The sequence below is a fragment of the Pterocles gutturalis genome, unplaced genomic scaffold, assembly GCF_000699245.1.
Source record: "Pterocles gutturalis isolate BGI_N339 unplaced genomic scaffold, ASM69924v1 scaffold35148, whole genome shotgun sequence".
NCBI classification, from domain to species: Eukaryota; Metazoa; Chordata; class Aves; order Pterocliformes; family Pteroclidae; genus Pterocles; species Pterocles gutturalis.
Genome location: NW_010119240.1, coordinates 54158 through 78295, shown reverse-complemented (window position 1 = coordinate 78295; position 24138 = coordinate 54158). Strand labels below are relative to the sequence as shown.

Genomic DNA, 24138 nt, shown 5'->3' with positions numbered 1-24138 from the left:
TTTTTAAGTAGAGAATATCTATATCAATGTGTAATAAACAAAAATTAAGAGATAAGATTGAAGCAGTAAATTGTACATCCTAGGGAACTACCTGCTTTGCTTCATTATACTTCTAGCTAGTGAACAGTCATTTGGAACTGACCTTCTTTTTTATGTTTCAATTTTTTTTCTTCAGTTGATCATCCTTTTGTCAAATATATTTAATTTTTCCTGATAGAGCAAAAAGGGAGTTTTTGTCCTCACAGAGTACTCTGATTTTTAATTTATATTGTCCAACTTGATAAATCAGAGTATTTCAAGTCCATACAAGTGTTTGGTAAGAGTTTTGTGCTTTTGATTTGAGATCTGAGTACTCAGCTTGAGGACTCAAGCTTGCTGAGGCAACCCTGTAATACTAGGATAAGAGAAACACCAAAAGACATTCTTCTGTTTCCGTCTGCATTAGAGCTAGCCAGACCTAGGTTTGAATTAGTAGTTAGGTATTAGGATGTCTGCACTTGTATCTTAATTAGCAATACTGTGTGCATGTGAAATACAGTGTGATAGGAAACTTTGGAGTGCTTACGGTAAATGGTGCAGTAAAACGGTACATTTTAGCAGCCCGAGTATTGACTTGGAGATAAAATGAATTACTTTAAACTCTCTCACAATATGTTGCATTGTGTAGGTTTTAAAGCTCTGGCTGTAATATTAAAAGAAGCATTCATGAAGAGGGATGTAAGCGTGTAGTTGAGACTTTCAAAACCTGCTAATAATAAAATGTTTGAATGCTGATGGGAAAATTAGTGTAAAGGAATATTTCAGCAGTCAGTATCAGGTTGGGATGGAGAGCTCAATTTTTATGTAAGACTAGCCTCATGAGAAATCAACAAAATAAGACACAGTAGCTCAAACAACTGTTTGTTACCCTCAAAAACAGAGGGTGGAAATCTTAAAAGTGCATAAATAAGCATTATACATTCCTTCAGACAGTAATTAGCTGCTTTCACGTTTGCCTAAATAAGCCCAGTTAAGTTTCTTCTTTGCACTTTTCTGGAGTAAACAAACCACTTAAATAGTTTTAGTGGGGAACTTTATCTTCTAATAAGAGTTTAGGTACATGAATGTCTCCAGAATGCTGTCAGGCTTCTTACGCCTGGAGATGAGGGCTGTGGTCAGCACACACTCTTGAGCAACTGTGGACCTAGCTGGTTCTGTTCAGAGAGCTAGTTCTCTGTCCTGACAGGCAAAGAAAGTGTAACTGTAGCTCTTTGTTAGTGAACTGAATTTGCAAATGCTTAAGTCTTTGTAATCTAGACTAGGTGAACTATACTATAGCAAATTCTTGTTTTGGCTGTTTTTTGTGCCGGCTCATCCTATTTTCTTCATCCTATTCTAATCTCCCAAGATCTCTCATACCTGCAGAAAGTTGACCAAAATGTTCAGTTCCCCTACTGTAGCTAGCAAATACTGGCACGTTGCTATGCACGTAGGACAGTCAGGGAGAACGTAGAGAATAGGCGGTAAGACAATGTACCCCATCACACCTTCACGATCGTGTCCGTGAGTAATGCACGTATTCCCCTTACCAAGGAAGTGAAGGCAGTTCAGGGGTTGTGTGACTAACTTCTGTCTCCCTCACATTAGGTCCAATGCTGATATTTTAATACTCGTCTGGAACCAGCCCAATATTAGCTTTCTGCTCTGAGATAACTTGTGTAACTTACACAAAGTGATGTGGGTTTTTTTTTGTGGTACTCACTGGTAAAGTGTACAAAATTCCAAATCTGTATCAGGTGGTTCTTTGATTGCGTCTTTGCTGACGGGCCTCTTTCCTAATGTAAGTTGTTTTGATTATAAAAATCTGTTGGTTTTCCCCAATACTGTGTCTAAAGATAAGTTATGTGAAATTTCATCATCCTGAGCAGTGGTCTGGTGCTGTCATGTATTTTGCATGCACACTAGTATGTTCTCTTGCTCTTTCTGCTCACCCATGTTATTCAGAGAAATATTACTGATCTGTAAGAATTTAAATGCAGGCATAGGGCTTCCTGGGTGGTTGTTGGTTTTTTGTTTTTTTTTGTTTGTTTGTTTGTTTGGTTTTTTTTAATATTCAAAGCATTAGCTGAGGCTAGCTATGTCAAAAATCCCCTGGTGATAATGAGTTTCCACTGCTCTAGTGAGTTAATAATAGCCTACTTAAGTCAGCAGGCACCAAAATTTTCACTGTGATGACAGAGAAGTACCTTTCTTTGTTGGACATTAAAAATGAGTTAGATCTGTAAGTGGAACAGACTAAGAAAGTGGTAGAGCAAGACCAACAACAGCCACCCTTCCAGCTTGCTTTTGTAGTTGCAGTGTGCTTCAGCACATAATGCAGTAATCAGATGTTCGTGCACTTCATGAACCAGAAGGGCAGGGCCTTCTTTAAATCTGCTACTCAAATAAAGCTGAAATACATCCTTTGCACTAGGTGAAGTGAACTTGCAGCCTGTATGCTGTCTATGAATAGCAGCTGCCAAAGCTGAGCTTTTTTCATCTGGGAACAAATTGGAACCAAATTGAGGGTAGGATTAAGTATTTGGAAGGTGACAGGAGCCCTCTTCTACTGCTGTATTTCCACAGGTGTATTTCCACTAGCTCCTTTCTCGCATCGTGGTTTGTATTCTCTATGTGATGGGAAGACACTGGAAGTTGTTTGGGGAGGACAGACAACAGATCCAGGCTACATGAATTGCTTCACCTCTGATAGCGTGCCCCAAGCTTCATTCCTTCCAAAAATAAACCTGGAGTTTAGAGGATTGTCTGTTCATACACCCTGTGTGGCATGTGTGAGGTAAGCCCAGCACTTGCTGGAAATGTGGGGTATGAACCAAACTAATTCTTTCATGTGGAGCAGATCTGGTGAGCCAGGAAGCACAGAGGTGTGCTCAGTGTTTCCCATCAGTCCCTGTGGAAAGGACCAGGTCGAGTGGCCATCCTTGATACCCACAGAAATTATTTGACCCACTTAAAAAGTCATGGCATCGTTTCTGTTGCGTGTTGGTGAGTAGGCATGCTGACTCCACCTTCCTGTGGGTCTTATTTAAGAAAGCGTGTAGGCTTGCAATCTGCATCAATGGTAAGATTAGAATGACTGCAAACTGCAGCTAAATTGATGGTGTTGAGCGAGGTGGAGAGGATGCAGACTGTACAATTGTGTCACTGTAGATAAGGAAGGAAAAGTAGTCTGTGTGTTTAAAAGTGTAGGATATTTGGGACTGGTTTCTCTTGGTGACTCAATTAAAAATGGGTTTTGAAAGAGTGACCCTTTCAGAAAGAAGCATGCACTGTATGACAGGTTTGAAAACATTCCTACGTGCTTTTGCCATGTATTTTTTTTTGGAATCTCTCATTTGAACAAAGTGAGTCTTAGAGTTAAAAATGTTGCTGAAAAGCTGTGGCTGTATTTTCCTTGCAGTTACTACCACATGCTCCCTTTCCATCCTTTTCTTTCATCCATGGTTCTAAGTTTTAGGAGGTAAAGAATTATTTTTTTCTCCTTTGAAAACTCAGTGGACTAATTCCTGGTTTGTTGCTTTTAGATCATAGCTTTGGTATATGTTTTGAAATGCTTTGTGGAATGCATCAAAATTTGATTGGTCTGGGAGCTCATAGAAAATAATTCATAGTTTCTTTAGAAGAGCTAAAATTTTTTAGCTTGGTATTTCATTAGTTGGGAAGATTGCAAATGCAAATTATGTTGAAATCAATTTATTTACTCAATTTTACAGCAGTGAAACTGGTTTACCTTCTTCTGTGTTTTCTTTTTCCTACCAAAATTTGAAGTTCTGTTGATGAAAGTTGGGAAATAAAAAGCCAAATACTTTTCTCCCCCCTTAATAGGATACTCTGCTTTTCTGAAGGCATGTTCAGGAACAGCGTGCCATCTGCTGTGCTGACACAGTCTTATAGAGACTCTGTTTTTGGCAAGTCTGTTTAGTTACTGTATCTGTTACTTGGACGTTTAACTCTGAAGGTGTTTGTTGTTACCTCAGCTGAGAGAAAGTTATTTTGGAATTACACCAATGTGCACATTTCTTCTGAAACGAACTGATGGTTTATTCCAGTGTGACCTGAGATCTCTTGTACTGTAGAATCAGTTGTGAAATATTTTCTAGGACTATTTTAATATTTTTTTATGCCTTTTATAGATGATGTATGCATTTTAAGATTTAATACTTTGGAGGAATAATTATGTGATTGGTATAACTGCAGAATAGCATGTACCTTCACATGGGTACTAAACCAGTGGTCTTAAAAAAATTGTTTAAAAATGCGCTGGGTTTATTCTGAATTGCCCACTGTATTGCAGTTAGAAGATAACTTTCCCAATAACGTGGGTAAAGTGGACTCAGTCTGCGTGTAATAAAAATGTTCCAAAAATATTAGGTCTGTGGGTTTTATTCTAGTGCATCAGGATTAAAAATAACACCTTCAGAATGTTAAATTCTGTATATGGTCTTCTGAATGAAATGAATCTACAAAAATATCCCCAAACAGCTTAATTTTATGCTTCATGATTGTTTGGTGAAAAAATCCCTACAGAAGTAGTGCTTTCTCCAAATATCACATTGAAATAATTTTCCTCAGGGCTGTAAAAATCCCTTTTGACAAATCCCAAGTATTCTTTGCATCCAAAAGTGCACGTGGATTTGGTGAGTTCAGCGGTGACTGTGTTACGTCAGAGAAGAACTTGATGAAACAATAGCTACTCTGTTAGAGACCTGGATTACTGTGAAAACTGTTCAGAGCAAATCTCCTGAACTGTTTAATACAGAATAGGATTGTTGAAGGTTTGTTTTCGGCACTAAGGGAGCCATTGATGTGGCGATTCGTATCTTCACTCGCTGGCTCCTTTTAGGTCTGGTTCTGAACACAGTGTGCAGCAGATGACTTGCTCTGACCGCCCTTTTTCCTTCCCTGCTCCCTCAACAGTTTTTATTTAAAATAAAACCAGTATTTTTTTTTTTGCTGTTGAGCAGTGTATTTTCAGGACTGTAGCAATATTTTCACTAGAGAAGTCTTTCAACCCAGAAAACTAGAGCAGCTTGGTTTCATATGAGTCAAGTGAAGCCAGGTGAACTGTTCCGCTCAGAACAGGATCTTCAACATAGCTGAGACACCTTTTGTGCACAATGGATCTGTCTGTGTCTGAGCCATTCAGGTTCTGTCACAGGAGGTGCCCCAATGAATTTGGGAAAAAAATGATAATGGCTGTTAGTTGTTTCAGAATAATAATAAAATAATCCCGATGTGGACTGCAGGTAAAATATCCTTGCAAAAATTTTCATTTGTAGTGGATTAAGCAACAATTTAAGATTAATGCACAATCCTTCTCATTTGGAGTGACATACTTCACAGAGATACATTAAAGCCCTCTGGTAAATATCATTTGGTATTATGATAATATTTGGGCCTTTTTGTCTTTCTAGTGTTGCATGTATCCATACTTTCTATAGAGGCTACTTAAAAAATTGGCAAGATTGACTGGTATTGTAGTTATTGATTCAGGAACAAATTCTCTAAACTTTTCGTATGTGTTCTGTATTCGGTGGAGAGACAGCACTGTTATTCAGTAGAGAGTCTTTTAAATATAGTTCGTAACACTAGCTGGCTAAATGCTTTGTTTTCTTCCCCCCTCCTTTAAAAAAACAACACAAACAGTAATTATAGAGATATATAATTTTAAATTGCAAGGAAGGCAAGTAAATTAAATGTCTGGGGTTTGCTGGAGCCAAAAGTTTAAAACAAAAGCTAGCAAATATATGGCACCAAACTGCCTTTTTCTTTTCTCATCCCATCTGCCCATTTACTTAATGTTAGCTGAAGTTTTGAAGACTTTCCTCAAATTATATATGTTTCCTTGAGGAACTGAGTTGTACTCTGCTAGCATTTTTAATACAAAACTTTAGGTATTTTCTTTGAGAAATGTAGGCTTAACTGTCTTTCAGATAACTCTGCACCCCATACACAGCAGCTTAATTACTGAGCTCATCCTGGTATGTACATTGTCGGTATCATTCAGTAATTTATACTAAGAACAGGTCCAGGTACTTTGCCTGGAGCATGGTTCTTGCTGCCATAAATGTTTGAAGCCCCTGCTGGCGATCTTTGCAGTGAGGGCTAGCATGCATTTCATTTATGGCACCTCCTCCCACAAGAAATTTTATCAGTTCTAAACTACTTGATATGCATTAACTTTATTAGATATCATATTCATTCTACGTGTTTGGCTTGATTTGGTTTTATTTGACATATAGTGTATAAAAGTGATCAGATAAAGGTTTGTTTGGAATTTCTGCCTTTTGGCTATAGCTGCAGGAGCCCAGTCCTCCGTTCGGGGAGGGATCACGGTTCAGTCCCATGGTATAGCATGTGTTTGGCTAATGGAGCGGGTTTCTCAGATAAGAGATCCTCTTGTAAATCATGAAAAGAGTGTGTTCAGTGTGTAAAAGTTATGTAAGAAGCAGTAACTTGTCAGTGGATGTTTCCTTGAATAGACAAGCTAAAGGATGTTCTTCATTCTTTCATGTCTCTCAGAAGTGTTTCAAAATTTATCTTGTTGGTTGTAAGTGACCTAGATGGATAGGACTGCTGTACAGCAGTCCTAGTATGAATATTCCGGCTGCGGACAGCTTCCACTGTATCTTCTTGTTTTCAGGCTTCCTGAAACTTTCCACCTATTTTCTTTTGCTGAAATGGAAACTTCAGCTTTCTGGAAAATTGGAGGCGGTGTGGAAAGAATATAGAGTCTATTTATTTTTAAATAAGGGACAAATAGAATTGGAAGATCTTTTCCTTTAAAAACTATTGCATGTATTGAACTGCCATATAGTGTAAGCAAAGATTTGAAAGCTGAAATGTGAGATGCCGTAGAAGGTGATATGACTTCTAAATTTGAAACTGAGGTTTATGCAATCAGTAATTGAAATCTCTACTATCAGCCTTTCAGAAAAGTCACAGTTTGGAATATTATTTTTTAATCTGAGTTAGTTTCCTGATTCAGCTAGTTAGCTTTGTAAAAAAATTGTCAGCAGAACTGCTAGGTTGGTATGCAGTGGTGCAGGTTTGAGAGCAATGTATTAAAGATAAGTTAATGTTTGGTTTTGTAACAAATACTCTATAACTTATGAGCCTCCAGCAGTATACAGTGTTACAAGTGAGTAGAAGGAATAAACTGAGATCCTTTTGTACATGAACAAGTTCCTGATTGTCAGCTATAAAGCATATTTATACCTGCCACATCTGTGTTCATTGAAAGTCACACAAGTTATTTTGGGATCTTGCCAAATAGGAAAACTCTTATAGGAAATACAGAAGATAAATCAGACTGAACTTGTTGGATAAACTTGGAGAAATTCATGATAGTTTGGTGTGGCTCTGTTGTGCTGTTGTCTGTCAATTGCAGCTCTGATAGAACTTAATTATCTTATTATGATAATATGTTGAATAAGAGGCTCTTTATAAACACTTAAGTAGGGGGGAGAGTGGTAGGTGGTTTCTGAGACCTGATCTCATACTGTGCTTTGGTGACTGCTTCTTTTTGTTTGTAACCTGCTATATAAAAAACCCTAAATAGTAGTTAACTTTGTGTTAAAAGTTTAATTCTACAAGGAGGCTTGCTAAAAGTACCCATCATAAATTTCAGTCAAGGTAACGTAAAGAATTCATTGCATCTTGAGCAGGTACACTTAAATGATTTCTATTATTTATGCTTTGGAGTGCTAATGCTATGGCTGAATCAAAAAGAACTAATACTAAAATGGCTATGGTAAAACTTCCACCTGTCGTAAAAAGTTGTGGGATTATTTTGGCATTTAGATACTTCCAGAAGTTGGAGGTACTGTAGTCCAGCACATTCTCTTGGGTTTGTAATTCAACAAATACTTGTGTAAGTGTTGTTTCAAATGGTAGTTATAATTATTTAAGCACTGTGAAACTGTTCTGAAAGGATTTATTTATTGGAGATGGTTTAAAGTATTTCCTTCAATCATGATTCCAGGACGAGTATATCTCTTCTAGCTTATTGAAGCAAATCTATGTCCTTTTTGTTACTTTAAGTTCTTTCAGAAGTACTGAAAGACACAGTGAACTTCGTTGTCTGTTCAGAAATCAGTGCAACCAGAGTGAGCTATCTTGCATAACCCTCTACGGCCTCAGGACTGAGCAAAAGCCTTGTTGGCCACTTTGGGACTAGGACTTAGGAGTTACTGTAGTACCTCTTTCAAAAAGTAAAAGTTAAGGGTGTTTTGGCATGCAGGTGAGATCTTGCCAATGTTGATTGCTAAGAGGTCTTTAACATGGTAAAATTTTCATAGATATCTCACCTGTAGGAAAAGATAGTGAAGGTAGTTCTGCAGTAGTATTAATTGTATTAGCATTTTTCTTGTAAGTCTTAAATTATATTTAGCTTGAGAGATTTGAAATGCATGGGAGAAAATCTGTAAGGCTAAGTTTTTTTTGTTTTTTTGTTTTTTTTTTTTCCTCAAGATCCAAGTTTGAAAGGAAAGAAAATGAAGAGTTTAAAAGTAGTTTTTTGCTAAAATCTGACCATATGTTTTTGGAGGAGGGTTCATAGTTCCTTTCCCCCCCTTTTTTCTTCCCTTTCTCTGAGCACTACAGAGCTCACTGTATTTGAGAGCTCCTGACCTGTGTTGCCTGTAGCCATCACGTAAGATACGCCTTCAAAAATACGCTAGCAAAACAGGTCACTCTGATCGCCAGAAGCGGCCCCGTTACTGAAAGCAGAGTTTAAGCGGTGTAGTTGAGAATGCTGTAGAGATGATTAAAAAGCTTTAATAAGAGGAGGCGATCTTTCAAAAAGTCTAACTTGCATATTGATTTTTGACTACTGACTTCATCTCCTGTTTTAACGTAATCTTTAGCTGATAAGGAAGTATTTCTTGGCGGTAATTGCTGCAATTAATTTATCTTAACAGCGTCCTCACATCTTCCTTTTTCTGGTCATCTCAGGAAGATTATGTAATAATAGTTCTTACATAGGGGAACGCAATACCATGTGTCAGTTCTTCCTGCATTTTAATGTGATCTTTGCCTGTTTATGGGAAATGTCTCTCGCTTACTCCACTCTCTATTTGCTTTGCTCCCCCTCAACTGAAAACAAGACTCTGTAATGAGCAAGTTCTGTATAAAATCTCTTGCTATAAAGATTGATCGGCATACAGGGGTGCTTCTGGAGAGATTCTAATTTTACCAAATGAAAAGTTCTAAGTGTGTTTTAATAACACTATAGAGCCTCCCCCATGTAAACAGCATAGATGTACCCATGCTGTACTGAAGATACTTTCTCTACTAAAAACCAGAGCGAAATCCTTGCTGAGTCGTTTAAAACTGTTCATTCTTTAAGATAAAAATTAATCTTTTTTTTTTAAATTTTTAGAACCATTTGTTATAAAAAATGGTGTTGTGCATTGTGAGCCAGTGTTCCCTGTCCCCAGCTTTGATCACTGCTTAATAACGAAACAATATTGCACGGAGCAATTGACGCAATTAATTGTGGTTTATATACTTCAGATTTCAGTATCTAGCATGTTATGCCTGTGATAGCTTGCTTCAAGGTGTGGTTTTAGCCAGCTGACTTAAACGTCTGAGTATTAAATTACTCTTCTTTATCTTTTTGTTTCCTGGAGGATCTGCAGAGCTCATATGTAAGCTTAAGCTACTGACATGTTAAAGGAATGATCTGTACAAAACCTCAGTTTTAAAAAATGAAGTACAGAAGTACATACCCATATAAACAGTGGGGACACTCAGCTGAGCAGAAAGCAGCCCAGAACTGGGATTCGTATCACAAAGGCTAAGGCTTAATAGTAAAAATACTGTGAGAGGAAGAAGCTAAAAATTTGGGCTACCTACTGTGCATATTTTTACAGATAGTATGGATATACTTATATAAATGTACATATACACAGACACTGCTAATCTTCTGATAAAGGTAGAGAAGTGATAAAGCTGTTTTGAGCCCAGCCCGTGTAAGCCACAGGAAATACCCAGATCCTTCGTGGAAGGTGATGTGCTTCTCTTTTATCCAAGAACTGAGGAGAAAGCTACTGAAAGATTAGAGATGAATTTTGAGGACAGCAGAGGAAGAGATCTTCTCTTTCACAAGCCTGTTAAGACTCAGTCACTTTGACCTTCTGATCCAAAGAAGGAGGGGAAAAAAAGAAAAGAGGGAAAAGCAAGATAAATGTAATAAAAGCCTTCATAACACCGTGTTTGCATATAATGTCTAATATCCTGCTTTTCCCTCACTAGACTTTCTTTGCAACAGCATGCTTTCCTATGTATAGGGAAAGGAGGTAGGAGAGTAGCGAATAATTGCTTCAGCTTTTATTCCAGGTGTTTAAAATATTAATTTAGAAGTAAAATATGGGCTGTGAGTGCTTATTCTGTTGCTAACAGCTCCTCTTCCCTGCCATGATTCTTCTCTGGGGATTGTGCATCTACCTTTCTCCTGCCCTTCTTTTTCTCTTGGGAAGTGCCTGTACCCTGCAACTTTCCATCCTCATTGGAAGAGACTGGTGGCCCTCTTAATGCAAAGACAGAACCTGGAGCAGCTGTTTGTTGCTGTCTTGACAGATTCATAGTCAAAATTCACTAAAACAAAATATTGGAAGGAGATATTGATGAATAATGTGGGGAAGATCTGCTGAGTCTGGGAAACATTTTGAAAGAGGGTGGGCAGTTGAGCAGTTTTCCAGCAGCCTATATTAACACTAGCTGGTACATTCTTTCTTGTAATAATTTCTCTGTATTATCTTAAACTTGTCTAGAAATTGTGATGAGTGGAAAAACCATTTGTCTTCTCTGAATTGTCTGTTAAAATAGATCTGAAAAAGAAAAAAATCTAAATTTCTTCATATCTTCTACAGACCTCTATAGTTAAATACCTGTGCAGTCTTTTTTTCCCCCTTCATTGTAAAATAGAACAGGTATGAAATTTCTCAAATTTTTCAAAAGATAAAATGTAAATATAGAACAGGGCATGGTGTTAGCACTGAAGAAATGTTAATGTAATCTTAATAAGGATTTAAAGCAATATTGCATAAGGTGCAAATTGGCATCCAAAGATTTTTTTCTAATTACTAAAGTAATGTCTGAGTTCCTTTCCCAATGTATTGCTGAAATACAATGTAGGCATTGGGCATTGTGCATGTTGTTTAGCATCTAATCCTGAGATTATCATGTAAGATAAGGTAACATGGTTGTTTAAAGCAACTGAAATGAAATTACGTCCAGCAATTACAACAGGTAAGCATTTGAAGAAATAAACATCCTTCGTTTCATTTTTCGAAACATGTTTCAAGTTTAAGCTTAAAACACAGCTTAGAGATGCTAATTAAATTTGTTTATTGAAATGAGAAGTTGCTTGATGAAGAACAAAGGTTATGACCTATTTATTGCTACTAGAAGGGATTGCCAGTGTTGTTAGAAAACTCCCTTACCCGCAATTTCAAGATGAAAATTTTACTTTTTTAAAGTGGTAAATAGATGAAATTACAGTAATCTCAGTGTAGTGCAGTTAATTTTTGAAGATTTTAACTATTTTTTTTTTTCTTAACAAGGTAGGTAAACATATTTTGAAATTGGGGGTTTTGGTACAGCTTTATTTGCATATTGCAAATTTTTGCTATTTAAGTGTTAGCTTTGAAAAATATTGCTTTGTATTGTAAGGAATTTGTGTATACAGTGATTCAGGTACTTCTAGGCAGTGTGAGATGCTTTTTTAGGGTCATATATGGCTTTGTTAGTTTTTGAGCGACAGCAAAACACTAAATGACAATTTAACTTCTTTATGTTGGACACCTCAGGTTCTAATTCTTGTTTCCTTAAAAAGCATTTTTTCATTGCAAAGCTAAATGATTTGTATTTTATAATACTGTTACACTTTTTTATTTTTCAGTCCCAGAAATCCTGGATAGAAAATACTTTCACCAAGAGGGAGTGTGTGTATATTATACCAAGTTCGAAAGACCCCCACAGGTAAACGAGAAATGATGCAAGAACTCATTGCTTCTCTTTAAAATTAGAAAAAATCAGTACTGTAAAGAGCATGTAATAGATTTTTGGGTTATCTATTCTATCTGTATAAAAAACTGTCTTTAGTTCACTCTTTTGTGACTGGGCATTTGTCACTCTATGTCTAGCTTGGATTTTTTCCTGTTTCTGAAGGTACTTTGACATTGCAGAAATCTCTAATAAATGTTCCCATGTTCTCTTTGATGCTTCTTACTAGTCTTCCTAGTGATGGGGTGTCTACAGTGTGGAGGTTTTGGGTTTGGTGTTTTTTTTTTTGTTTTTTTTTTTTTTTGTAGCATAGTTCTGAAGTCAGAAAGTCTCGTAGAGGTATCCTCTATTGGAATTTAAAGAGCAGTGTGAGTGTAGGGTGAAGTGTAAAAATAAACCTGATGGTGCAGGGATAAGGGATGAAGAATTCATAAAAGAATAAAGAACAGCAAGAATCATGGTAGGAGAAGAAAAATTACAAAACAAAGGCTGAAGAAATATTTGCTTCCAGGGAAGATAGGTAAGAACAGTTCACATATCAAAAGATTTCACGTGGTATTTAGTAATTTTTCATCCTTAAGTTCTGTGAGGAAGAAATGAGGCTGAAAAATGGGGAATTTGTTTCTAGAGGGGAGGCTGAGACTAATGAAGAATATTTTGGATATCTCATGTGCTGCATTTACCTCATGCTAAATTAGAGACATGAAATCAAGCAAGTTAGAGGTACCTCTAACATTTCTAATTGGCAGAGTTTACTTTCACTGAATGTTATAGGTATAATGTAAGATTTCCTGCCATGATTGGATTTGATGTGCATAGTCATAACATCTCTGTCACAGATTAAAGAAAGTAAAATTGAAAAGAGATTCAAACTTCACAGTTTAAGGAAGTTTAATTGACAGTATTTTAAGGCAGTTTTGTTTCCCTAAAATGTTTACTATTGTAATTATGGATTTCAGATCAGCTTTTTAAATTTTCGCTTCATATATTTGAGAGCAGCTGAGAAACCTTTTCTTTTGAACTTCAGAAAACATGTATTTCAGTCTTTTCTGTAAAAAAAAAAAGTTATCTCTCTTGTTCTGTTGGGGCAGAATATTATTTTTCTTCTTAGAACTTTGGTTTTTGGTGGAAAAAGAACAAATAAATGCTGTAGAATTTTTAAGTTATTGTAAATAATTCACCCCATTCCTTGAAACCATGTGACATGAGAAGCTTTTAGAATTTATAGCCATCATTGTAAAACATGGAAAATTTGCAAATGCAAACAAAGTAATGAGGAAGCTGTTAAAACTTCCAGAGCATTTCAGAAGGAACAAAATGATCTCCCATGCTTGCCCTTTTAGTTTAACCCATTTGTAGCATACAATGGACTTTACAACTTTCCCAACAGATTTTGTCCTTCTATTTCTAAGAATTGCCTCCCATTTTTTGTGAATTATGTATAAATTAATCAAATGTAGTAGGAGTATTTGGTATGTTTTGTACATGTACCTTTTAGTATAGATAATTATAACTTAATAACTGTAAGAGAAGATCTAAAGGTATAGTTCAGTATTAAAAATGTAGATGACTAATAGCAGTGTACCTTCTACAGAGAACAAAATTAAAAAATTGCTTATGCTCAAAGTCTGAAAGCGGTTCGATCCTACTGTATGACATCTGTGTTTATATGCCTTTGCATACTAGCTCTTAACCATAATTGGTTAACAGCTGCTTATGAAAATTATGGAGAACAGTTGTATAAATTTATCTGCTGTGCTAATTTTAGATGTTAAGAAAGCTGCTAGCAGGAAAACAGAAAATGTTTAAGATGGAAGAGGGTAGAAATGAGGAATTTTTTTATATAAGAACTTTATGTAAAGACACCACTGTATAAGGTTTGTTCAAATAAATCTTTTTCTGTATATGCAACTCAGAAATGATCAAATAACGTTCCCAGGCAGTTCAACTTGGATGTATATTAGAAGGATGAATTGGTAGAATAGATGCAACAATGTATTGTTAGAGTGAGTTCAAGAAAATACTGGGCTCTAAGTAACTTCTCAGCATCTAGCAAAACGTTTCAGTTTGCGTACTGGAGATAATCCAGTCTAAAATATTCCTGGGCTTCAGATATTGATGGTTCAAAGCCTGAAAACCTGAAGTCTCAAGACTGAAGCTTTTGCGTGTTGATCCGTTTTTACTTGCCAAGTATACTACTGTCTTGTAAAATACAGACAGACAAGTTCCCATGTTAAAAACGAGCAAACTGTCCAGTAAATGGGAAACATGCTGCCCTTCTCTTTTGTTCAGTAATCCTTCTGTAAGTGGTGTGGGTGGTCGGATCGTCTGTCCGTGTGTCATTCCCCCTGCCCCCCTTAAAAATGAAGCTGAAGTTTACTCATATCTTTAAATATTTCTTATAGATGCCTTCCAGGATGTCAGATTTGTCAGCAACTTGTCAGGTAAGAGTTCTTTGTCATTACAATTACAATATTTATTAATATATTTTTCCATTAAATAAGCGCTTTCATAATAGGGTTTTAAAAAGTTTTCATGAGTATTGCAAATGACGAGCCGGTGAAAGGTTAGATATAAAACAAATATAACTAATTAATAAAGAACTGCCTGCAATACCTAGATCACAAATTTCTAAATGTTATATAAATTATTTGGCTTCAAAGAATCTGTTTCTTTGGACCTTAAACTTGCTTTCTCAGTGAGCTTCAATAACTTGCGTAATAATTATATATAGTAATTAATTCTTGCTATAAATATTTATGGCAACAAAGCTTGCTCTAGAGGAGAGGTTTATATAATGTTTATAATATTTGCTTTCTAAATCTGATGTATCTCTCTTGTGTTCTAATAATAGTATTTACTCAAGTTTTCTAAATTATATGGTTGGGTGCAGGTGCTGTTGTGGCCGCTTGGTCAGACAACATGCTTGTTTTACTGCAAGCCTTGCTATGAAATACTCCGATGTGAAGCTGGGTGAAAACTGTAATCAGGAAATAGAAGAATGGTCAGTGGAAAAACATACAGAACAGACATCTACCGATGCTTATGGTGTCATCAACTTTCAAGGTGGCTCTCATTCTTACAGGGCTAAGGCATGTATGACATTTTCTTTTTTTCTTACTTTAAACATGTTGGTAGAGATGGTGGATGCTTCATTTAACGTCCGAAATTGAAGGCTGAAAACAATGTCACCCATATTGTGACAACCCAGTGCCCTCTACTATTGTAGTATTTTTAAATTAATTTATTTTTCTTAACAAAAGTTGCTCAGATCTATCAGAATTCATTGTATTCATGTACAGGCTTACCTTCGAATTGCAGATGGGGATAAGAATTTGTAACCACTTCAGCAAAATATTCCATTAAGAATTCAGTGTCACTGTTTCAGACTTCATAAACATACAGCTTACTCATTTGTGCTGCTTGCTTACTTACTACTGTTAAATTTTTATAGGACTGGTTAAGTAACATCTGCTATCTTAACCCTCTACTGGTAATTTTCAAACTCTGAAAAATCAGATAAAATTATGGATAGATGTGGAACAGGCTTCTTTAGTAGATTGTTCAAAATTTCCAACTGTGGTAGAAATTATTTAATATGCAGTTATACACTGCAAGGAGTTCTGATACAGTGTGGCTCCTATGGCCAAACTGAAGTGCTTGAATGAGGGAGCTGTGTTCTTTATGCAGCCAGCAAGCCCCCAAGGAGAGTCCAGTGCTCTATGTCAGATCATCTCTTGTGGGGCTCTTTACAGAAATCTTTCATGTTGTTAATAGCAATGTGTGTGGTCCTTTGTACGCTTAGTATCACTTAAAATTGCTGTGAATCCTTTTCTAGGACTATAGAAATAGCAAGCTGCCTGTACTCATTTCTGTTCTTGCTTCTGCAGAGAGTTAGTGGGGTTGCTAAAATCAGTTTGTTGGAATAGTGATGTCTTCTTAGTTAGAACTTGATTCAAGTGGAGCTTAATTTCTGCGTAGTGTCCCCTCCTCTGTTGAATAGCTTGTATTAAAGATGCATCAGTATTTTTAACTGATCAACCGTTTACTTAATCTTATGCTGTTAACCACAGCAAATTAAAAAGCTGGTAGTTTTCTATTGATCTTTCCTTCCCACCAGGAACAGGGAAGGAGAAGCAAGCAACTGTCTTTCTGGAACACTCTTCACAAGAGACATGCAAGCCTGTCCCCAGTAGATGGCAGAACTTTTATAAATACTTCTGAATTTTGTCTAATTTAGAGATCGTACAATGCTTTCATAAAGACTCATTTTTCTAGGTCATTGTGCCAGTAGGATGGAATAACATAATCTTTCTATAGTCTTTCCCTTTCCAAAACTTGCTTTCAAAACTGTTAACTGTCTGGTTCTTAATTCTGGAGGACATAAAGTAAGCTTGTTCATTTATTGTATCTGCCGTGTTTTGAGAAAGTGAATTACATTTTCCGTAGCCAGGAATAGGATAATATGTCCTGAAACACATCCTGGTGCTTCCTTTTGCTCATTGATTCTGTGATCATTTCTTTTAAGAACATTTTCACTTTCTTCTTGTACCTGCAGTATGTGCGATTGTCATATGACACTAAGCCTGAAGCTATTCTGCAACTTATGCTTAAAGAATGGCAGATGGAGCTGCCGAAGCTTGTTATATCTGTACATGGGGGCATGCAGAAATTTGAACTTCACCCACGCATCAAACAGTTGCTTGGCAAAGGTCTTATTAAAGCTGCAGTAACAACGGGAGCCTGGATTATAACTGGAGGAGTGAACACAGGTAAAGAAGTACCAATGAATGTGCACAGTTAACTGGATTATGGTTTGTATGAGCCAAAAGATTTAATGGATGCATAGCTTCATCTTAAAGCAAAGTAAATTTGAGTGAGTTTGGTCAAGTGAAATTAAAATAATACGTTTTGAACATGTGTTGTTGGAAGTGGGTGCTCTTTTGTCTTGCAAAGAGGAACAACACAAATGTTCTTGGTTTTTTTGGGCTTTGTTTGGTTAGATTTTGGGGGGTTTTTTTGTTTTTATTTTTGAAACCACAAGAGGAAAGACAATGCAATTACAACAAGTACGATAATGTACTGGAAACTCTTTAGTTCTTACTAGGCTAGTATTTATTTTGTTGAATTACTGGTACATAGTACTTTGTTTCATTCTAGGAGATGTAGTGTGGTGCTTTTTCTTTGGTGTTGTGAGTTCCCAGGTCTTTTAAAAGCCCAGTTAACTAATTAATAAAACAGTTGTATTTCTTAATAAGATGTGGCATACAATACATTGAAATCTTTTTGTGCACGGACAGGTGTTGCAAAACATGTTGGTGATGCTCTACGAGAACATGCTTCCAGATCATCTCGAAAGATTTGCACTATTGGGATTGCTCCATGGGGTGTGATTGAAAACAGAAATGACCTTGTTGGAAGAGATGTAAGGATAAATTACCTAACTGAAATAATTATTTATGTGACTGACTTTTTGATAAATCTGCTCAAGCATGTTTTTTTCGCTTGCTTTGCATCACTGGAATACTTGCTTTACTGTGAAGATACATTGACATCTGTGACTTACAGAGGATCATTAGTGTAGAAAGTTGCAAAATGCAAATGTGCTAGAGGAGGAGCTTGTTCTCAAGTTCTTAATAATTCCCCACTCCCCCCAGCCCCAATATTGCTGAATCAAATAACAAAAAAGCTGAAGTATTATAGAGAATTCACATTTACAGAGGATGCTAAGTTGAAAAATTTTGATGCGGAGTCTTCGATGCTACTGTTTGCCAGAGCAGTCACAAGTTTTATCCAAAGACACCTTTTCAAAGGATCTTTTCTCTATTATCTTTCAGAACAGCATTCTTTTGGGATATAGTGATCTGCTTTCCTCCAGAAAGTTGAGAGCTACAGCTGTCAATGTATCCTGACCCAAGGCATACTTATGTGTCAGTCTTTCTCATTGAGCCGTCAGTTCTTGTGTCTAGACAAAAAGTTAAGTTCTGTGGAAACAAATTTGAATCTTTATAAGTAAAAGACGTTGTTGTGTCCTTATACTTAGGTAGTTGCTCCATATCAAACCTTGTTAAACCCATTAAGTAAACTAAACGTCCTAAATAACCTCCATTCCCATTTCATTCTGGTGGATGATGGAACAGTTGGAAAGTATGGAGCAGAAGTTAAACTGCGGAGAGAACTGGAAAAAACTATTAATTTGCAACGGATCCATGCAAGTAAGTAATTGTGGTGCCTGAGGGCTGAGCATTACTGTGTTTTAGTGGAAAAGGTACTTGCACCAAACATCCGAGTGAGAAAATAGAAACATTAGTCTTTTGTTTGTTTCAAGTCTAAATTATTATTTTGCAAGTTTCAACTGCTGCTTTGGACCCTAGATGTTGCTGTTATATTTAGGATTTCTCTGGGACTAGAGTGGAAAGTTCTTTTGAATAAAGCTGTCAATTTTGCTTTGATAAAGCAAATGTATGTCACTTGAGTTGTTAGTATGTTGTCAGACCATACTGGTCTGATTGATCCATGTTTTTGATACCGATGACTTGCAGTTTCACAGTAGGGCAACTGAGTTTATAAAACATCTATTTGTGTTTGTGTAAAGAAACCATGACTGCTTCTGGTGTTTTCCCAATTATGGAGCAACACGTGTGGGTTTTTTTTTTCCCCCCCTCTTCTAGGAATGTTTTTGCAATACTCCCTGTCAGTAGAGGGTTTCCATGTAACTATGTTCAAATTATATGCATGTTGTCATCTTTGGAAACTATTTGGAGGGAAGATAGAAGGGGAGTTCCCCAAAGAAAAAGTGTTCACTTTTCTGCATTAGTTCAGGAATATTTCTGTGAGGAGTCTCTTCTGTTTTGGAGACTGTATTCTGTGGTATTTATCAGGTTCTTTGCAGTGCTTCCCCCAGCCCAATGGATAAACAGTTCTTGAAACTGCATTCACAACAGTTAAAATGTCTGGCAGGCATGATTTTAATTTTTATTCAATAGGAGGGATATACTTGATTTACTAAATATGTAAAATCTACCTTAGCGTTCCCTGTACACTTACAACACTGTTTTTTATTATTTATTTGCAACTTTATAGGAATTGGCCAAGGTGTGCCTGTGGTGGCACTTGTATTTGAAGGTGGCCCCAATGTCATACTCACAGTTTTAGACTTCCTTCAAGAAAGTCCTCCTGTGCCGGTGGTAGTATGTGAAGGAACTGGTAGAGCTGCAGACATATTGGCATATGTTCACAAGCAAACAGAGGAGGGAGGGTAAGTCCTAGCACTGCTAGTCAAACCAGCAGTTGTACGTAGATGGGGTTTGAGAGCATTCCTTAATGAATTTGTGCAAGAGCTTTTTCTGTAGAAACACAACGGCTGAAGGCAGAGAGTGTAATATTGCCTGTGATGCAGCTTTCCAGGCTGGCTGCAGTAATAGCTCTGGCTAAAGCCCAAGACTTCTTTTCTAGTTCTAGGTTCCGCCCACATACTTTGTACCAGTTGCATCAAATTTTGTAGCATATGCTTGCTTTAGCAATAAACTTAGAAAAAGGATAGGAAAAGTGTACACACCTATATCCTAAATTAGAGGAAACATCTCGTGTAACTTCAGCTATGTACAGTAATTTTGTTACACCGTTGTAAGTAGAGAACCCAACTCTCAGTTTAAGTGCTCTGTCTGCTTCAGCTTGAAATTTTAACTAAGCCACAGTAGCTTTAGTGATAAAGGTGACTGTTCCTAAGTGTGTGCAAAAGAGTTTTGCTCAACAGAAGTCAGAGCTGACCAGACCTTCCAGAGATGTGAGAATAATGTAGAGAATAGTATGTTACCAAACTGTTTGAAAATATCTCTTGACTATATTAAATGGAAATATTTTCATGCAGTTAGCTGTTGCATAGTAGTGACTTTTCTGAAAAAGAATCAGGAAGAGTTTCTGTATTGTTTCTTCTTAGTAGTCTTAAAATTGAACTTTTTACACACTTCTGTTTAGTGTAGAAAATGCTTGTCTGTTGTTTTAAGTGTAGTTTCAAATAATAAAAGGGATGTGCTTGAGCTCCACAATACTTAGTCATTTCTAGTTATCTGTCAGACTTGCATAAGTCCTTAAACATATTGGGTCCTTGTTGCCGGGACTGCCTCAGAACCAGGAGGCAAGGGTCTAATGTAGCAGTAAACCACACAGCTTTGTCCATAGTAAAATCAGAAGCAGGTCATACTCAGAGGGGTGAGTACTTGGTATTTTATGTCAAAATCTTATAGTTGAGTGTATCTCAGAACTGGATATGCGAAGGAAAGGGAGAGAAGCCGAGTTACTTTTAGGAGGCAGTAGTAGAAAGTCGTAGATTAAGCAATCTATACTCCTTTCTGAAGGCTACCCAGGATTTTGCCACTGTAACAGTAATAAGCTTATAGATGGCAGGACTTTGAATGGACAAGTTGAAACTAATTAAATGTGGTGTTGTTCTTACTGTTCAGGTATAACAATGTGTTTTCCTGTTTGTTTGTTTCAATCTCAGGAATGTTCCTGAGGGTGCTGAGCCTGAAATAATTTCAACCATCAAAAAGACATTTAACTTTGGTCAAAGTGAAGCAGTTCATTTGTTTCAGACGCTGATGGAATGCATGAAGAAAAAAGAACTTGTAAGTAGATCTTGGCATAAGAATTTTTTATGCAAGGTGCATGCACTCGTGGATATAATATTAAATTGTATCTCAATGCTGTATATGATCAGGAGTCATTCAAAAATCTTTTCTGGACATGGTGGATTTTGCAGTTACAGAAGATAGTCAAATACAAGTTTTGTGTATACTTTATCTCATAGACAAGAGAAACTTAATTCTTGTGATTATTTCTGGTAATCCGAGTTTGTTTTTGTTTCTAAGCAGAGTTGTTTTCAGTTGACAGGATTCTTGCTTGTTTATAGTATATATGTATTTAGTATTTGGGTTGCTGTCGTATTCTCTTGCTTTGATTTTTGAAAACCTTGGGACTTGTTTTGCTTTTGTTTTTTGGTCTTTTAGTTATGGACATGCTAAGAAAGGTCTACCATCGCTGCATGCATAAAGCAAAAGCACTTTATAGAGCTTTATATGTAGCCTGAATTCAGGTACTGGTGTCTCACTTGGACATCATATTGTGCTGTTCTGAGGTTTAAAGTGGTCATATTTGGCTAAACGTGTTTGCTGGCAGGTTAATTTTGTAATCTAGAATGAATTGGAGGGGTAAACAGAATCCTGTGTGATGTTTATAGACAATAGAGAATTGTAGTCATAGTGGAAAGGAAGTGCAAATTGATTGGAAAGGGTTTCTGCTGTGCTTTTTCTCATAAATGATTGTCTTGTGTGGCACCCAGTTAGGAAAACGAAACAGAGTGCACACTGAAGGTAAGTTGAAATTGAGCTTAGGCTTAAATTGCATTGAAGATAAGGTGACTTTTTAGTGTATTTCGTTTCCTGACATAAAAGACTAGAGCGAATCACCTATGCCTGAAAATAACTTTAAAATATGTTTTCCCTATTTTATCCTTCTGGACAGATTACAGTTTTTCATATTGGGTCAGATGAGCATCAGGACATTGATGTTGCAATACTTACAGCATTGTTAAAAGGTGAGACTTTTAAGGGCATTTGGAATCCCCAGCTATTGTTGTTTAGTGTTTATATGATGGATTATTTATAAAATACCATAATCTGTAGAAGTCTTTAGTTTTTAAGCAACTAATTATGTACCATGTTTTCTCATTGAATAATACCATAATGTGTCATAAATTACGAAATTTACTGGATAACTTTGTGTTGGATTACTTGGTTTGGCCCTTTTAGGAAGCAGGTTTTGAATGTTTATTATCTTATGTTTTAATTAATTTTTTTCATTGTTTTTGCTTTTTAAGGCACGAATGCATCTGCATTTGACCAGCTTGTTCTTACACTTGCGTGGGATAGAGTCGACATAGCCAAAAATCACGTTTTTGTCTATGGGCAACAATGGCTGGTATGTAATGGTCTGGATTAAGCAGAATGTTTTTTGCTAAAACAGGGAAACTCAGCTTACTGTAAAGAATGAATCTTTTGACTTCTGTAGAGAGAGAGTCTAGAATATTGACACATTTATTTTGAGAATACTGCGTAGTCTTACAGCTGGTTTTTTTATTGTGCAGTTGAAAATGGTCAAAAAATTTTAGAAATGTGCTAAGTGTTCTGAGTAACTAGGCGAGAAAAAACATTGCAGAAGGTGGGAGCTGAATTCATGTTAGTCAGATGCTGTTTCTTCCTTACAGTTGCATGGTCATGGGAAGTTCCTAAGAAGCATCTAGTAAAATGCGCTGTTGGCAGCACTTCAGTGGCTTTTGAGGGGGGGGACAAAATGTCTGTTTCTTGTAGTCAGCAAATTAATTTGAAAACTACACTGTGGATCTTGCCCTTTTCCCATATTACTAGAAAAGTAAAACACAATCTTATGTGAGTGTTCAGTCAAAAGTACATACTGTAAGGCTTGTTGATAGCAATGATGGTTCTGAGCATTTGTCTTTGAAGCAAATTGTGCTTTATGTGTTTTCTGGTTTTGTATTTTATCCAATATCAATCTGTAAGGACAGTTTAACTATGTTAAACCAAATGTCTATGGAGTCCTGTGTACTGTGTCAGTAGGAGATATCTATGGAAGAGTATAAGACTTGCTGGTTAAGTCTTCAGAATATTCTCTTGAACCTGTAATTGTGTGAAGTTCAGGGGATTTTCTGAACCAAGGGTGACATTGTTCTATTTGTAGACACGTAGGGTTTCCCCAGCCCTGGAAATGAATGAGGTTGATACACAATCCAAGTACACTTACTTTTGTGATGCCTTCTTTTACTGGTTCTCTCCAGGCTCAACCTTGTTACTTACTTGTTGCAGGTTGGCTCTCTGGAACAGGCTATGTTAGATGCCCTTGTGATGGATAGAGTTGCATTTGTGAAACTTCTGATTGAAAATGGAGTAAGCATGCACAAATTTCTTACAATTCCCAGGCTGGAAGAGCTTTATAACACAGTAAGTGAATGGTTGCTTTTTAAGCTACTTTTGGAACAGTTTTTTAGTTGCTCAGTGTGTGGTATGCTGGGTCACGTGCACCAGTCTGAAAGCCATGGGGTGTTGATCGAGAAGGCTCCCTGGCCTGAGGTTAGAGTTGAGAAGTGCATGCTGTCTGGCTGCTTTGTAGTGCCACAGCTGCTTTTTCTGGCTCTTCAGAAATTATATCAGAAATAGTTTGTCAGCAGGATGTTCATCTGTGTCAAAAAGTTTTCCACCAAAAAACAGATAACACGAGTAGTACACCAATATGACTTAGGCTTATGTTAACGTTCTTGTTATCTGCTTTAGACAAAAAAAAACAAAGAACAGAAAAGAAAAAGAAGGAATCCTTTAGCTAATAAAGCTCTGTAAAGGAGTCATGTGATGAGGTTTTGTTATTTGCAGGTTTGTTTTTTTTAATTAACCTTTTGTGGTGTTGCTTTTACACACTTGGTGTGCTCTTGAATGAGTTCTGTATGGGAGCTAGGGTAACCGTATGGCTAAAAGTGTAACAGTTCGTGTACTCACAGGAAATCAAAGAAGGAAGAAAAATCCTACTTCACTAAAAAGAGGGAATGTTAAGATTAAAAATTTGAAAAGTAAGGGAGCTTTTACTGTGGATCCTGCAATATTGTAAACATGAGTATCATTCTGTGTGTGTTCCTGTAAATTAAAATGTTTATTTGTTAAAACTTGTCTCTAAAAGATTATATTTTAATAGTATTAAAAACCCGTAATGCTGCTGTTTGCCTTCTGGGTGGTTTCTTTTAACCTTTTTGGACAAACTATGGGTGTATTAATTGTGTCCCAAATTAAAACAGAACTAAAGTTAAATGAAAAAGGAAATAGTGTATAGCTAATATGGTAGTTTGAAATATTTGCATCTATTTGATGGCTACTGTTTGTTTAAAAACAGGGATTTTTTTTTTTTTTGAGCCAACATGCAAAAATATTTGGCTTCTACTGTAATCTTCTCATGTTGTCATTGCACTCTAATATCTCATTTCAAATTTTTCCCTCTCTTTTTATAAAGAAACAAGGACCAACTAACCCA

The 24138-nt window shown here is 36.5% G+C and overlaps 2 protein-coding genes across 2 annotated transcripts in view; both read left to right on the top strand.

Moving 5' to 3' along the window:
• Positions 1–11949: 11949 nt before the first annotated feature.
• Positions 11950–19310, top strand: LOC104463980 (transient receptor potential cation channel subfamily M member 7-like). The gene is made up of 7 exons (XM_010076513.1): positions 11950–12024; positions 14454–14492; positions 14942–15140; positions 16607–16820; positions 17349–17473; positions 18092–18263; positions 19132–19310. Exons 3-7 carry the CDS (start codon positions 14997–14999, stop codon positions 19308–19310), a joined length of 834 nt encoding a protein of 277 aa, XP_010074815.1. The 5' UTR covers positions 11950–12024; positions 14454–14492; positions 14942–14996.
• A 38-nt stretch (positions 19311–19348) lies between these two features.
• The window catches only part of TRPM7 (transient receptor potential cation channel, subfamily M, member 7), a 37500-nt gene continuing 32710 nt past the window's right edge, over positions 19349–24138 (top strand). Inside the window, exons 1-5 of the mRNA XM_010076514.1 lie at positions 19349–19353; positions 20552–20675; positions 21571–21643; positions 21926–22026; positions 22929–23063. Coding sequence (XP_010074816.1) covers positions 19349–19353; positions 20552–20675; positions 21571–21643; positions 21926–22026; positions 22929–23063 — 438 coding nt within the window. The remainder of the gene's footprint in view (positions 19354–20551; positions 20676–21570; positions 21644–21925; positions 22027–22928; positions 23064–24138) is intronic.

What these genes read in the sequence shown, in the direction of transcription:
- LOC104463980 (XM_010076513.1), top strand. Translation starts at nt 14,997, where the DNA reads ATGAAATACTCCGATGTGAAGCTGGGTGAAAACTGTAATCAGGAAATA. An exon ending in CTCATTCTTACAGGGCTAAG is followed by an intron (nt 15,141 to 16,606) that starts GCATGTATGACA and finishes TTGTACCTGCAG; the next exon opens with TATGTGCGATTGTCATATGA. An exon ending in TTTGCAACGGATCCATGCAA is followed by an intron (nt 18,264 to 19,131) that starts GTAAGTAATTGT and finishes GCAACTTTATAG; the next exon opens with GAATTGGCCAAGGTGTGCCT.